General features: G+C 39.5%; 1 protein-coding gene across 4 annotated transcripts in view; it reads right to left on the bottom strand.

Moving 5' to 3' along the window:
* MRPS9 (mitochondrial ribosomal protein S9) overlaps window positions 1-15,748 on the bottom strand; it is a 111,224-nt gene that overhangs the window by 73,992 nt on the left and 21,484 nt on the right. For all 4 annotated transcript variants that reach the window (XM_024743796.1, XM_024743797.1, XM_024743794.1 and 1 more), the window contains exons 5-8: window positions 12,573-12,652; window positions 3,508-3,593; window positions 2,559-2,634; window positions 59-227 (exon numbers count right to left, since the gene is read on the bottom strand). In XM_024743796.1, coding sequence (XP_024599564.1) covers window positions 59-227; window positions 2,559-2,634; window positions 3,508-3,593; window positions 12,573-12,652 — 411 coding nt within the window. The remainder of the gene's footprint in view (window positions 1-58; window positions 228-2,558; window positions 2,635-3,507; window positions 3,594-12,572; window positions 12,653-15,748) is intronic.

Below are 15,748 nucleotides of genomic sequence, written 5' to 3'. Positions count from 1 at the left end.
CAATCCTCGGCGGGTGGGCGGGGTGGGGGGGGGTGTTCTCTCTCCACGGGTGCGTTACCTTGGCCTGTGCTGAAGGCCACACCCTTCTCATCATACTGCAAAGGCTCAATCAGCTGTTTCTTCGACTGAATGGTTACACTCCTGCGGAACCTGCCCACAAATTCTTCTTCAGCCGCGTCACACGGCAACGCCGATAGCCTCTCCAGCAGCCGAATGAACTGTGCGTACTGCAGACAATAAAAATTCATTAGGAGACGCAAGTGTAATTGCATTTGCTAAATGTTTTCTACTTTTATATACTTGATCTTTCCAATGCTGCTTTTCCTGACGAATTCTGACAGGATGACACTTCCGCCAACTTCATGCTCCTTTTAAAACCGCGCAGATGCAGCACTTCCCCTGTGTACCGTTAGCGCTCCATCTTTTCTTTCAAGAAACAAAGAGATTTATCGTTCAAAGAAAAATCCGTTTCTCTGTATCAGGATTACATGAAGGTGAAATTTAAATTCACTTTCAAAAAAATACTTAGATGATCTTTAAGTATAATTTCTACTCTCTTCTTAGAACTGCATCAAGAGGCGCTTCATAAATAATTTGCAGCAAGTTTCGTACAGTAAAATGGGAAGAGTCTGATTTTGAGAAAACGTACCTCTTAAACTACATTTCATAATACATTTGGCAAATGTATCTTTAGCTGTTCAAGCTGTGTTACTTTAATGTTTATGATTTCCTTTAAAACCGAACAATCAAGCTATTTAAAAATTCAAGAGATACTTGACTTAAAGGGCAACCTCTTGAAATAAATTACCCTTGCTACTCAGTGCATTTTTTTAATAGTTCTTGAACATGTGATTAGAAAGTAAACAACTTGGTATTAACCCCTTAAAATTAGAAGCCAGAGTAATCACTCTGAAGTGTTTATGCAGAAGGAAACAACTGATACTTGAGATCCTTAGCGTGGAGTGTGAAACCCAGTCTTTGATAACCTTATTTATGTTTTGCCAACCCTAAAAATCATACTCATCTTTGTTACCACTGCCTTTACAGTGAAAATATGCCATTAATAATTTGAAATGTATAAAAATCTCACAAGTAAGATTAAAAGGGCCGCTTCAATCATTGCTTCCTGTGATGTTACAATACTGGAGAAGGCAACTGTCTGAGGAAGAGTGAACTGCTAGCCACCTGTGGTACGCAGCCTGGTAAAGCTCCATCACCTTCATTCACAGGCCTGTCCTTCCTCAGCTGCTCTCAGTTCCTCTGCACCGGCTGTAATACCCTTGAACACACAAGGAGGCAACTACAGGTATGACCCAGCCTTGCCTGTGAACTGGGATCATGGCTCAAGACATCACTGACTACCCCTGCCTTCCTCATCTTGACACCAGCCATCAGCTTCAGGATTTCTTCCAACAGCCAGCTGCCCAAGGTACAAAGATACCTATATATTTGGTTGTTTTGTGTTCATAGCTGCACACCTATAACAAAGTCCTTGGGATGTTTTCAAAATGAAAACAAACAAACCTGTATTATAAAAATAAAAGCAGCCAGAAAACAGGGAACACTGAAATGGTTCATTCAATGAAGGAGCAAAGAGAGGTTTTTCAGTTGGATCCACGTGCAGTGATACTGACTTGGCAGTTAGGATATTAGAAATTAATTTCAGATCTTTAACTCACCAAATGCCCAACACCTTAGTTAAGCAAATTGCAACTTTTCCAAAACATTAATTTCTTCAATATGTTAAATGAAGAAAAGAGCAATTTAAGCATATGACTTGAAATCTACACGGCAGCAAGGTATTAACAATGTTACCCACTGCCACGGAAGGAAAAAACCTTTCTTGGAACAATTTGTGAAATTTTTCTATACTCCAATCTTCCAGAAATAATCTAAAATTAGAACATCAACACATTTAAAACATCAAATTTCCTGTGATAATACTGGCATATAGTAGAACACTGAGCAAAAACAGAATCAGACTAAGACCTAAAGCAGGGGTCACCACATTCCTAGGCTTTAACGTTCACTGGGGGAGCCTGCTGAAACTGTGGATTCCTGGGTGACACCCATGGAAATTCTGCGTGAGGTCTGAACCTTGGGAACTGCATTTTGTAACCAGCATTCCAGGTGATTCTGATACAGGCAGTTTTGCCGATTCCACGATGAAACATACTGGCCGTGTGGATACTGCATTTGGTAAGTCAGGAAGGTAACCATGCGCTTCATTTCTCTCCTACTTAACCTGTAACAGCCCCTTACGCTTATCATTAGCCTGTAAAATTAGCACCCACTTTACTGAAGGGGGTGAAAAATGACACCTGCCACGCGCCCCTGAACAAGGGGCAGAGGATGCAAGTGCACTTGTGGAGGAGGGTCTGGGGACCAGGCACCTTCCTGACCCTCCCAGGGCAGAAATCAGCTCCACATGTTTTAAAAGGAAAACCGTCTTATGAACACCTGCCTCTGAGGAACATTACTATTAGGATCCTAAATACAGCAAATGTCTACAATCTTACGGCACAGGTCCCCTTAAATTAAAAAGATTAATTACTCACATCTTGATCTGACAGTTTTTCCACTAGCATTTCTTCCAGTTCCTCCTTAATCAGCCATCTGCTGCCAATCGGGTCTCTGTTAAAATATCACATTATATTCTCTTTTAAATTAACCATACAATGAGTTATATCACAAAAGATCCCACAAGTAGTAGCGATTCTTGATTGGGAAACACATTTTTGTATTATATAGCTGTAAAATTTCATCCAAGTGAATGCTTTTTGAGACACATTATTTCATTTCCTCAATCTACTTTAGAAAAGATACCCAGTCTAGCAAATGTTCCATTCGCAGAGTTAGACGTGGCATTGGGGAACCCATCTGATGATACTCAAGTCACTAGATTTCTCAAAAATTAAAACTGTGCTTGCTTTTCATAATTTACTTTAAAGGGTATGTTACAGACACAGAGTTAATCTGTCAATGGACTAAAGTAGTAATGAAATCCAAATAAAAGGTTACGGGTAGTATTTACAACTAAAACTAGGTATATTCAAAAACTTGTGTCTTTTTCATAGGAAGAAATATGTGAATAACCAGCCCCAAATTTAAAACTGGTTGGTCAGGTCGATGGATCTAATCTATCACTGTTTGCTAAATGGAAGCACAAACCTTCAAATACAAAACACACACACACACACACACATATGTATATCTACGGGCATATAAATGCACAGTTACATACACAAAAATTCTAAAGAAATAATATTGAAATACAGTAAGTGCCACTTAACATACAAATCTAGAATGAAGTAATATAAAAATAATAACCTTAATACTTACATCCTCCCAAACAAAAAAAAAATCACCTATTATTTGGAATTTTAATGATTAATGCTGAAATAATGAACAAATTTTTAGGCTTTAGGTATGCCTAAAATACACCAATGATAAGTGGTATGTTTTTAGTTAATTTTCTCATATATTTTAATGCAAAAAAGAACTTACTTGGCTTTAGTTTTTTCTGAAAACAGACCTTTGGCTCGCAGCTGGTCTTGACGGTTTTCTACATCTAGTAGCTTTCCATATGCTTCCTGTGGCAAATAACACACACATACACTAAACCAAGAGAGACGGCAAACCATTTACCTCCCTTTATGTCTCCCATGAGCACCTCATCTCAGAAGTGCCCTCCTCAAGTCACAGCTGCACAGCAAGGATTACTGAAAATGTTCTTTAACAATGCTATTTCTCATTCAAACTAAAGAATGGTGGAGTAATTTCAATGAGAATTTAGTATCATACATAGTAACACACTTAACTTCAAATGATTTTTTAAAAACTCTATAGAAGGTTTACAACTCAGTGAGGTTCGTAAAAACGAAATAAAGATACAAGCTATTTATTTTCCTTAAGAGTTCCATAGAGAACCAAAACTTTTCCTTAAAAAAGTCATAATTTACACAGCAATATGCATTTAAACTTAGAGAGTTACCAGTAAAAAATTTTAAAATTTATATAAGATTTCTCTTTACCATGTAGTTTGTATCTTAAAAAGTTTTCTATTAATATTTATTTTTCATTATTTGATTTCTATTAGTTTACTTTCTAACAAAGTCTGTGAATGTATGTCACCTGTTAAATCATAATGCAAGTAGGAGAAAATTTACCATTTTGTAAGCACTAATCTGGCAATAAAGGTTATCAATGAAATACGATTTCCAGGAAATGAGTTTACAATAAGCAGAATAATGCAACTGTCTCCCAATTTTTTTGACTGAGCAAACTTGAGGACTCAAATCCAATCTATGTGTATTCGTTTATAATGTACACATAACCTACCATACTAATACCTAAGGAACAGATGTTTTCAAAGGATGAGCTAGAGATGATATAAACATTTTTCTTGCGTAATCATGACACCGTCCAATACCATCAGCTAATCTCAGAAGACACAACTTGCTACTCATAGAGATGTCTATCCATATTTAAAACAGTCTTCATAATTTCCAGTTTTGGGGACAACCTCTTGTGGGTGCTGATTAGAGCGTCATATTATATCAAAATGTTGCTGACAGAGTCTGCTCTAAGAATACACGTGCCCCTCTGTTACTCCCTTTGTATTTACCAATGCTTGCATTTTATTATCTTCATTCTGCAACCTCTTTTCAGGAATCCATTTCTCTCAAGGGGAAAAAGAATGTAGGAAGGAAGGGAGGGAGGGAGGGAGGGAGGGAGGAAAAAGGATGTAAAGACTGAGCTCTGAGTTTCATAAACATAGATGAGAAAAGCCGAGATTATGCTCCATGGGCCAGGACTTCTTGGTGAGAAAAGGGTAAGTTCATTTCCTGTAGTAGGGAGACTCGTAAGAGTGTGTTTTGTTTTGTTTTGTTTGTTTTCAGTAAGGGTAGTAGGACTGATACCTTAGAGAAGAATAAGAAGAGCAGCAGCACTTAGAAACAGTAACACTGGGCCGAGCATCTCTGACAGAGTGAAACTATCACTATCAATAGCTGAGCGATTCTAAAGCTAAGTTCCCAGCAGAAGCAGACAGCGGCAGCATCTAGGCCAAGCACTAGGTTAGAAATGTAAATTCTCAGGCCCCAACCCAGACTTTCGCAAGAGGAACCTCTTGGGAGGGGGGCCCAGTGATCTGTTTGAATGATGCCCCCAAGTAACGCACCCTGAAGTTTGGATCTAAACACTGGAACTCTGGGGACAAATGAGGTTAATTCAATTTTAGGGTACAGATTAACTCTCTCTACAACTATACTCAAAGTATAAATCCATCACCTGTAGCAGCAGAAAAATGTACCTGACAATTCAAAACAAACCGTCCACTCTAAAGAAAGCAAGACTAGGAGCCATCCACATACAGAACATGTCCCTGCTATGCAGCTTAAAACCATACAATTTGTCTCCCGAGAATTGGTAAGCCGCATTTGACTGTAGTTCGGGTACCTGAAATTCATATTTAAAGGCTAAGATAGTGAGTTGTAAACCCAACTGAATAGTGTATCAGAAAAATTTCTATGCACCTATTTCTAGAAAGCAATTCTGAAGTGCTCTGAACAGGTAAAATATAGGGAAAATAAAAAACCCCACAAAATGAATCCTCCCCGCCTTGTACGAAGGGGACAGACGTGTGCAAGCAGCGTGTCGCTGTGCACCTGCACCGTGCGCCCCGCCCCCGCCCCCGGAAGCCTGCTCCAGCTCGGGGTCTGTGGGAGCAGGATGGCATCAGTCTCCACGTCTCCACGCTGGGCTGCTCCAGAGCCCTGAGATTCTGAGAGTCCTGAGTCAGAGATGTATCTTTCAAATCTACCTTAAAAATATGAATTCAAGAGAATACCAACAACGGTAGTAAGACACTATCTGGTTATAAGGGTCTATTTAATTTTCTGGAATAACCAAGGCAACTAAAACAAAAATAACCGATCTGCTTCACAGGTCAAGTTTCAAGTCAAAATTTGGGGTGCTAAATGTGTCATCATTTTCCAGTGATTCTGAGCAATTTTTAAGCCCATATTTTTCTTAAAACTTTCTTGCACTCTGCCACTACCTTCCAGTGTTATATTTAGCTCCATAATAATGTATAAATAGTGTAAGTAAAATCACCAGAAAAAATGTGGAATATGAGAAAACCACCCATGAAGAGTACACGTCAAATTTAGAACACGGTAAGTTCTATTCACTTATGGCACATGCTTTGATGGTTGTAATTCATCAAGTTGTATCCTGCTCTTTAAGCCCCCTCATACACTTCTTTAAATAGGAAAATATATGCAAAGTACTTAGCATACCGCCTGGCCTACAGTAGTGGTCAAGAAATGATACAGCGGTGAGGTATGGCATTCAGGAGTCGAACGGTCGAAAAAGCTTTACTGGTGCATCATTTCTATGTTTCTTTCTTTTCTAGATAATAAAACCACTCCCGAGATTCTAAAGGTTCTATCTTGGTTAGTCAGAGACAACAGTCCTCTGGAAAGTACATTCTATAGCTTCAACTCCCTGAAGAGAGGTGCGCTAATTTACACCAAAAAATCCTTGAGGGCATGAAGTAGGCCAGGAACTGTCAACATCACAGATTATCAGTGCTGGCTTCCGGTATACTGCCAGGAACTGTCAACATCACAGATTATCAGTGCTGGCTTCCGGTATACTGCCAGGAACTGTCAACATCACAGATTATCAGTGCTGGCTTCCGGTATGCTGTTAAACTTCCACTTAATTTTTAAGGGACCCTAGAGAATTAGCATGACCCCACCTACACTAAGTTTATATACTGTATTTAACAGTATCATTTTCAAATATGACAGGAATAACCCAGATGTGAAATGCTGAATCATTAATCACAGCTATGATTAATATTTCATAAAATCAAAGCAAGCCTATCCACCCCTCATGTCATCAGATTTCCATAATGTATGAATCGAATTTGGAAGGTGCCTAATTTGGAAATACCAGATGCTCAGGGCACAGGAAAGAAATGCTTTAACTGAACTCTTCCAAGAGCATGGGCAATGCCGTTTTTAGTCTCTACCAAATTCCGCTTTGGTTGTATGAACCGTGCTGAAATTCCAATTTTAGGAAGGGTAACGGAACAACATTTCTTAGGAGGGTGGTATAGGAAAAGTCAACTGTATTTTGATATACAAAATATATAATAACTAACAGTAATTATCATCTTAGATACTAGCTCAATACAGAAAAGTAAGCGACTTAAAATATGTGTTTGTTGGGAAAAACAAATCACAGAAAATAAATGTCCTAAATAACAATCTTCTCAATCTTTTGGCTACTTGCATATACAAAACCAACTGGAGTAAATATACATATAATTCATTTATCATGGTTTTTATCATGCAATTTATCTGAAGCTCCAAGTGACATACCTCTATGGTAGATCCTAGCTATCACTTTGTAAATACATTATGCTACACAGCGTATACTTCGTGTAATGCTACCCGACATAAAAAAAGGAAATAATCTCACAGATAGGTCATGTTAGACAAGTACTCTGGGAAAGTACGCACCTGGGAGTAATTACATAGAAGCGCTTGGGACTCAGATACCATATATTTTTACTACTGAAAGCTCCACCATATATTATAAAAACAATTTTACCATTATAAAAGAAGTAATCTGATTAAAATCAACAGAGGCAATAAGTTGAATCAGTTTTTAAAAATTAATTTTCCCAATTGTTACACTTGGAACATACAAGATACACAATGGCAATTATTCATATATCAATATGAGAAAATGTATATTAAAGATACTTCTAGAACAGCAGTTCGTTGCTGAATTAGTTACTGAATTAACTCCTGCTGTCAAGAAAGAACTTAAAACAGCACACAGACACATGGCAGCACTGGTCTGTAGCTTTCTAGAAAGAAGCACTTCACGGTCGTAAAGTAGTCATTTGGTAATACCTCACTGGGAGAAGGGTCACTACTTTAATTCCATTTTTCAAGAGCACCGCTTCGAAAGTTTTCAGTATTCACCACCCGGTGACAAGGAGGATGCACAGAGCTGTGATACTGAGCCTCCGGAACGTCTGCTTGTTGACTCTGGAACCTCCATATACGGAGGCCTCAGACCCCTCCCGGGGCTACTGCGTGAACACAGAAGCTTTAAGTCGCTTAAAATAAACTGGAGAATTTCTAAATAAGCCAGGCAAATGAATCCTCTTTATACACACATTATTAGGATTAGAACTACTTCGTACTTTTTAATATTTTAAACTTTTCCCCCCAATTCAGCAGAATAGTTTAAGTGCATAATGATCTACTTATTCCTTAATTTTATACTTTTTAGGGTAAAACTTTCATCCAAGGCCATATCATTCCTTCAATTTATAGAAACACTCTGAAAATACTCCAATGTTTACTGTAAAACTAGTCCTAAAATATAAACGAGGTTTCTATACGATGCTAAATTCCCAGTATAGTTTTTAGACATGCAGAACCTTATCTTAAACGTTGGGGTAGGTGAGCTGACGTAAGATGTCAATAGATGCTTAATGTTTCTGACAACTCACCGTGTTTCCAATGTTTTATACAGCTTTTCCAAGCTCTGGTTTCACGGGATGTTAAAAGATGTTTTGGGTAGAAACAGTTCCGTAATCCAACATATTTGAGCAGCAGTGTTTCTCTACTGAAGGGCGTCAGGGAGTTTTTATCACGCTAAGTGTCTCCTTATTAGTTTCCTAGTACTGTATACAATATGCAGCATTCCCAAACGAGCTTAATTTCAGAGACCCTTTCTTGAAGCTTTCATAACCAGGGTTCCTCAGAAAGCACTTTGGGAAAGGCTATATTACAGCCATGCCCTGTCTTAATGAATCGTATTTTACAAAAGGATTCCCACTTCAGAGTCAAATAATCACCTCCCACAACGAGTTTAAAATAATTTTCAACTCACTTTTAGTGAGTTTCAAGATATTCAGAAACCTAGGTGTTGATAGGAGTGAACGGGAATTAACATTTGTCTTAGGATTAAAGGACCTGCACAACTGCCCAGGTTGTGACCGCCCCGTTCATGAATGCAGCCCCTTTGCCTGCCCGCCCCGCCCGGTCGCCTGGGCAGCTCCAGCTGTGGCGGGCAGGGGTGCCTGGGGCAGCTGGGACCCAAGGGCACAGCCATCGCCCTATCCTTAGCTGCGCAGGCAGGCTTCCTCCCCCACCCCCGGACATGCAGCTCAGCTATTCTCTGGTGCAGCACCTGCTCCACTTCAGACGCACACATCCTCTAAAAAGTCTTCCCTCTCCTTTACATTTCGGTTCAGTTGTTTCTGGAAACTCCTTTTACTCTCTCTTTCTTCTTTCTGCTCCCAAAACGCTACGCTGAAACTCTAAATCACGTCTGAGAAGTACACAAGTTCCACTGGTTATGTGGCTATTAAGGAGATGGAAAGTCATCCATTTGGGGTAAAAAAAGATGGATGAGCAGGGCCATCCAGCCTGGATCCCCCTCAGTCCTCAATGATCCTTTGAGAACCTCTGTACGGCCCTTATTTCTTCTTAAACTACCTTTCACTGTTTAAGAATTTACTTATTAGTACTGTTTCATACTTCATTCATTACGTATGTACACCCTATTCGCTATTTTGTAAAATAAATGGTTTTTATGGACCTTCCCAGGAACCTGAAGACAGGTGTATGGTTGTGGCCACAGGAAGGTAGGAATTCCAGCCAACCTGATGATGAGCCCTTAGAATGTAACACACTCACAAAGTCCGCGACCCCAGCCCCCATGGATCGGCAAGTTTCCCTTCACCTTGTGCTTTCCCAACAGCTTCACTTCTGGGCGGGAACAACGAGCCGCTTCTTTCTTCTCATCCGCCTCTTCCCTCAAAATCCTCCTACTTCTCCACAAAAACAACTGGATGGACTAACTACGGGTTAACTGGAAACAGTGTTCACTTAAGCATTACACATTACCCTTAACTGGAAGCTGCAACAGGCCCATCTTTTATTCGCTGCTACAATGTAATATACAACGTTAACATGCAAGCAGTGACCAAATACTAAAAAGCAGCTTTGATGTTATTACCGAAGATAAAAAAGGTTAAGGGACATCACAAAGACCTCCGGGCAGAACTGCAAACATGCTTGGAGCTGTGCTTTTCTGACAAAAAACACGGCCGTGACGGCCACAGCTCACACAATCACAGCCGGTCCAGGACATGGAGAACAGAGTTTGCCTTAGTGTCTTTCACCCTGTCACATGGGAAGAAACCGCATCAACAAAGCGAAACGGTAGCAATAATGATTCACTTCCCGCCCACCTGCCACAGTCTTTGCGGGGCTGGCTCCCTTGCTACGGTGGGATGGCGGCGGGGGGATCACCCTCCCACAGAATGGAACCGACCCCTCCGCGCACCGAGAGGGCAGAACAAAGGAGGGAGCCAACATGGGCAGCAGTCTCAAGTTTCACCGTCTTATTTTATACGCGATCCCTGATTCACTACGAAGCCACTCTCGTGGGCTGAACAGTGAATATTTAGTCACATACTATTTCAGAGTAACAAACCGCACCTAGCATGACGCTGACCTGCGTTAGCCAGGCAATGACCACAGCTGTGAGTAACAGCGTCAGCCGCACATGAGGCTCAAGTGATTGGTATATATTTAGGAAAACATTTAGCCTTCTTCCATACATGTAATTACTTTAAAAATACAAGGGTTTATTAATTACCTGAATTAACACGCTCAAGTTAAACCAAAATATCTGTAACTTACACGTGTAAACTGTTCTGATGAACAATAAAACAAATACCAAACCCACGGTGTTTGGGGGTCGAACTACGCAACAAATGGACAGACCTAAGTTACTGAATTTAACTAACACACAGAAGCCCAAAGAACTCTCCTATATGCAAAGCAACTATATGACGCAAAAGGAAGACTTTATAAACTGGATGTAATTTGACATTCTAGTCGAGAGTAGGGTAGTATTTTATCCACTGAGAAACTGACTAATTTCTTGAGCAATCCCTTTTAAAACTCATAAATAAAGTTAGGCCTCTTATACAATGTGTAATTTCTTCATTATGATGGAATGCAACAAAATATCTTGCCCTTGGGTTGCTCAGTTTCAGCCAAAACAAATGCAAATGGCTTGTCAGATGACAGCTGTTTGATAAGGCTCCTCTACAAGACCCGCATGCTTTACTTTTTTCCGTGAAACTTGGGATGAAAGGCAGAAGGCAGGAAGAGAATTAATGTAGCATACAGTCTAAAGGCAATGCTACAACCGTGATTAAGTAGAAAAGTTAAAAGGCACAGATTTTCCACAGCTTCGCTGCATGCAACCCATCCGTGTAACAAGTTGACAGGCCTAGCGTGCCAGCTCCATCATCCCCTCCGACAGCTAAAACGCAGCGCTGCATCCCTTTTCAGGGGAAATTTGCGTCTGCACCATGAAGCGTTGTACATTATTTCTCAGCACTGCAGGGGGCTCAGTCCATATGGAACCTTCACAAATATTACCACAGATCAAACCAGCGGCGTCGTGAGGCAGATTTGACACACCTATTTAAATGAGCAGCAGGGGTCCCTGGGCAGCCTCGGGCTGTACGCAGAGCCTGGGCGGAGAGCAGAAGCCCAGCTCCATTACTCAGCAAAGACACTCTCCGCATCCATCATTCATTTCATTTCTGCCAGGGCAAGAAGCTCATTTGCCCAAGGTCAACAAAAAGTGAAAAGAAGGTTTTCTTTTTTTTCCCCGAGAAATAAATGTACCTGACAAGTGGGGATTTTGTCCTTTGGGTTTGCGGAGCACGATACACCAGCCAGCTCGACAGAGCACGTGTGTGCGTGCGAGCCAAGCCACCCGAGAGCTGACTGCGGATGGAAGGCCCATGGACAATTTCTGTAACTTGTAAAACTCATATATGAATAAAATAAAACGACACCATGTTCTAAAAATAAAGTGGGTTCTGTTGTTTAAAACTGGGCATCAGCACCCAGCCTCTTGTCATGGTAACTGTAGAGAACTCCCCAGTGCGCGCGCACCATCAACCAACTTACGGCTCCGAAAGAAAATAAAACCTGTTCCCAGTACACGCAAACACAGTTGGATGGCAACAAGTAATAAAATCACTTCCTAGGCCTTTTGAGCCCAAATTCTAGACTCATACACTACACTGACCTATGAAAAGCAAAAATCGTATAGGAATAACTAAAGGGTAGAGAGAAGGACTTGCCTCTCCCCCAAGGTGAGCACCCCATCGCCCTGACAGCCCCTTTCCTGATTCAGGTCCCGCCTTGACGCACACGCACGCACTGATACTGAGCTGACCATCTACCTACCAATATGACCTCAGTTTGGAAGTAAAAGCATTTTAAGGACAAACTATTCTGACATAAATTCTCTAATGCTTACCTTTAGCAAAAATGAATTAATAAAATATAAAGCCTTTCAACATACTGTCTTGTCTCTGGAAGTCTTATTTTTTGTCCATTATGAAACACACTAGGTAAATTCTGAGGCTGAGGGAGATCTCTGCTATCATTAGTTACTTAGCTTACAGTTCATATTATTTACCATAAATGTAATATACTTACGTGCATTAATGAATAATATGACTGTTTGCCAGTATAAAAGAGAAAATGAAATGGGCGGCCATCTTCTCCCCACTGGATTGCTAATAAAAACCAAATGAAAACAAATAAACAAAAGTAAAATATACAGAGATCAAATAGCTTGTATTTAATTGCAATTCATAATTCTGCAATAAGACACATTTTTAATTCTGATTAACTTTTAAAATAACAAAATAGCATTAATATTTAGAATTTAGTTTGGCAGGTTTAGCATGTAAATATTTAGGATATTTAATATTTCATACCCATTAATACAAAGCAAAGTATATATTTGATAAAACATTCCTAAATATTTCACCATGAGAATTTCTGTAGTATGTTTTAAATAAACACACAAAATACCAAAGTCATCTTGCTAGAACAAAAAAATTTACGTTTGGCTGTAAATACAACGCACTCCCATATTCTTAAAAAGGAAAACTGATAAAGTTAATTATGTAATATAGTTAGGAAATTAGAGACAGGAATACTATAAGAAAGAAAAAAACAAAATGGATTTTTCCTTGCCCAGTTATGCTTCAACTCTGTGGTGAGACACCTCCGAGAGTTTGAAACGTTTAAAACAGAAGGGGCCCCACAAAGATGTTTTGTGTAATTCCTTTTGAAATACAGATGGTCGTTCACATCTAATAACCACCCAACAAACTGGGAAACGGAGCTGCTGCAGTAAATAAAGCAAACACCAACTCCACGTCCTCTTCCCGTATCTGTACTGAGCTGTTTCTCTGTCAACAATGTGTGAGAACTCCAAACACGAAGGCTACACTCCTCTATTACATGAGTTGTAAACTCTTTTCTCCCAGTCTGTCACTTGCCTTTAAATTTTGTTTGTGGCGTCTTTCATACTCAAGACGTTTAAAGTGTATGTGTACAGTAGACTCTGCCACTTTTCCTCTATGGCAGTGCTTCTCAACTGTTTTTTCATTATCATTCCTACTAAGGCACCTTTTCAGACACTTTTCTCCCTAATTGCCTGCCTCCCCATGAAATCTTAATACCGCAGATACACTGCATATCCGCTGATGTATATACTGTGCCCCTCTGGAGGGCCACAAACATTGTAACAGCTACGATTTTCTCACCTCCTGTGAACCAATTTACACCCCCTTGGGGGCAATATCACCCCCATTGGGAAAACCTACTTTAAGACTTTGGGCTTTCTAAAAACTATTTTCCCATATTTGCTTCTGGAATTTTTATATGTTTTCATGATCAGAAATTTAATCAATCTGAAATTTATGTCTGTTAGGCAGAAATCCAAACACGCATTATTTTGTCCAACAAAGAGAGTCATTACTCCATTACAGTTTTTTGAATAATACACTCTTTTCTTTTAAAACATTACCTGTACGATATGTAGGGTATCTTCCTCTTCTGGGGTAACTGGATTACACACAGAACACTTTAAGTGCATACATTTAAAATGAAGACCAACATTTCATAACGAATGGTGAAAAATGTCTAGATACAGTGCTTGGCTTGAAAAATAAAAACACGTTCTTATCCGCCAATGGCTTACTGATGAATTAAATGGTTCTCCAACGCCACTTTCAAAGACTTCATGAAATCTTGTATATTTTCCAGTATTTATAACCCTACTATGCAATTTTCAGTATATTGTGAAAGTAGTCAGAGAGTGATCAAGAAAGACAAATATCATGGTTGCAGATAAGCCTCTACTGAAAAGCTTGGAGGGATTTTGGAGTTGGGTCTCATTCCATGTGTGTGAATATGTGTGTACATGATTTTATAATATGCATTTACGTGTGTGTGTATACGTGTGTGTATATATAATTTCATTCAATCTAAGATGTCACGGACTTTAAGATACTCCATCACATATCTTATACAAAGAAAGAAAGAAAAAAAGCAAATGGTATGCAATATAGTTTACATCAATTGTAAAATGAATCCTGTTTGGTAAAGGTGTTAAAATCTGAAAAACTGTCTTAGAATTCACAAAAGATGGCAAAAACAAACATATGCTGATTGTGAATGATCTGGTCCACTGGTCTGTCTGTCTGCACCATTACCACCATTTAATTAAAATCAGTTTTTTGCTGCATTTTGATACTTCGTAGGGTAACTTCTTTCATTACTCTTATTTCTTTTAAAAATTTCTTGCTGCTTCTTGTACATTTACTCTTTCAAAATAAACTTTGAAAGTTTTTTCCAAAAGTCCTATCAGGACTTCGAAATTATATTAAATTTATTAATAATTTTTAAAGTAGCAACTCTGCAATATTATCTTTCCTTACATGAAAGTGAAATCTTTTTTCCAGCTATTCAGATTAACACTTACGATCTTTTAAGTTTTACAGTTTTCTATATAAATCCCTTACATACTTTTGGAGTTTCATTTGCATTTTAGTTTCTGTTGCTCTTGATACTGTCCCCTCAGTTATCTGTTTTCTGTAAAATCAACTTTAATTACACAATACACTTTTTTTTAAAAAAATCGACTTTATTTTTAGAGCAGTTTTAGGTTCACAGCAAAATTGAGAGGAAGATGCAGAGGTGTCCCGCATACCTCTACCACCCCCATTATCCACATCCCACCAGATGAACCTACACCGACACATCATAATCACCCAAAGTCCATAGTTTACGTTAGGGCTCACTCCTGTGGGCACTGTATGTGTTTGTACAGATGTATAACAACATTTATCCACTGCTCTAAAAAGCCTGAGCTCTGCCTATTCCTTCCTCCCTCCCCCACGACCCCTGGCAACCACTGACCTTTTCACCGGTTCCACAGTTCTGCCTTTTCCAGAATGTCACAGAATTGGGATCACGCAGTGTGTAGCCTTTCCAGGTTGGCTTCCCTCACTTAGTAATATGCATTTAAGTTTCCTCCGTGCCTTTTCAGGGTGTGACAGCACCCTTCTTTTTAGTGCTCAACAATACTCCATTATCCGGATGGACCACAGCTGAATTATCCATTCACCAACTGAAGGACATCTTGGTTACTTTCCTTTTGGCAATTCTGAATAAAGCTGCTAATAAACAACTGCGTGCAGGTTTCTGCGTGGACGTAAGTTTTCAACTTACCTGGGTAAATGCCAAGAAGCAAATACCAAACTGCGGGATCGTACGGAAAGAGTAGGTTTCGTTTTGTAAGAAACCAGCAAGCCACC

Source organism: Neophocaena asiaeorientalis, unplaced genomic scaffold, assembly GCF_003031525.2.
Source record: "Neophocaena asiaeorientalis asiaeorientalis breed wild unplaced genomic scaffold, Neophocaena_asiaeorientalis_V1.1 scaffold114, whole genome shotgun sequence".
NCBI lineage: Eukaryota > Metazoa > Chordata > Mammalia > Artiodactyla > Phocoenidae > Neophocaena > Neophocaena asiaeorientalis.
Note: the sequence above shows the minus strand (reverse complement) of the source record. Positions and strands in the feature narration are given on the sequence as shown.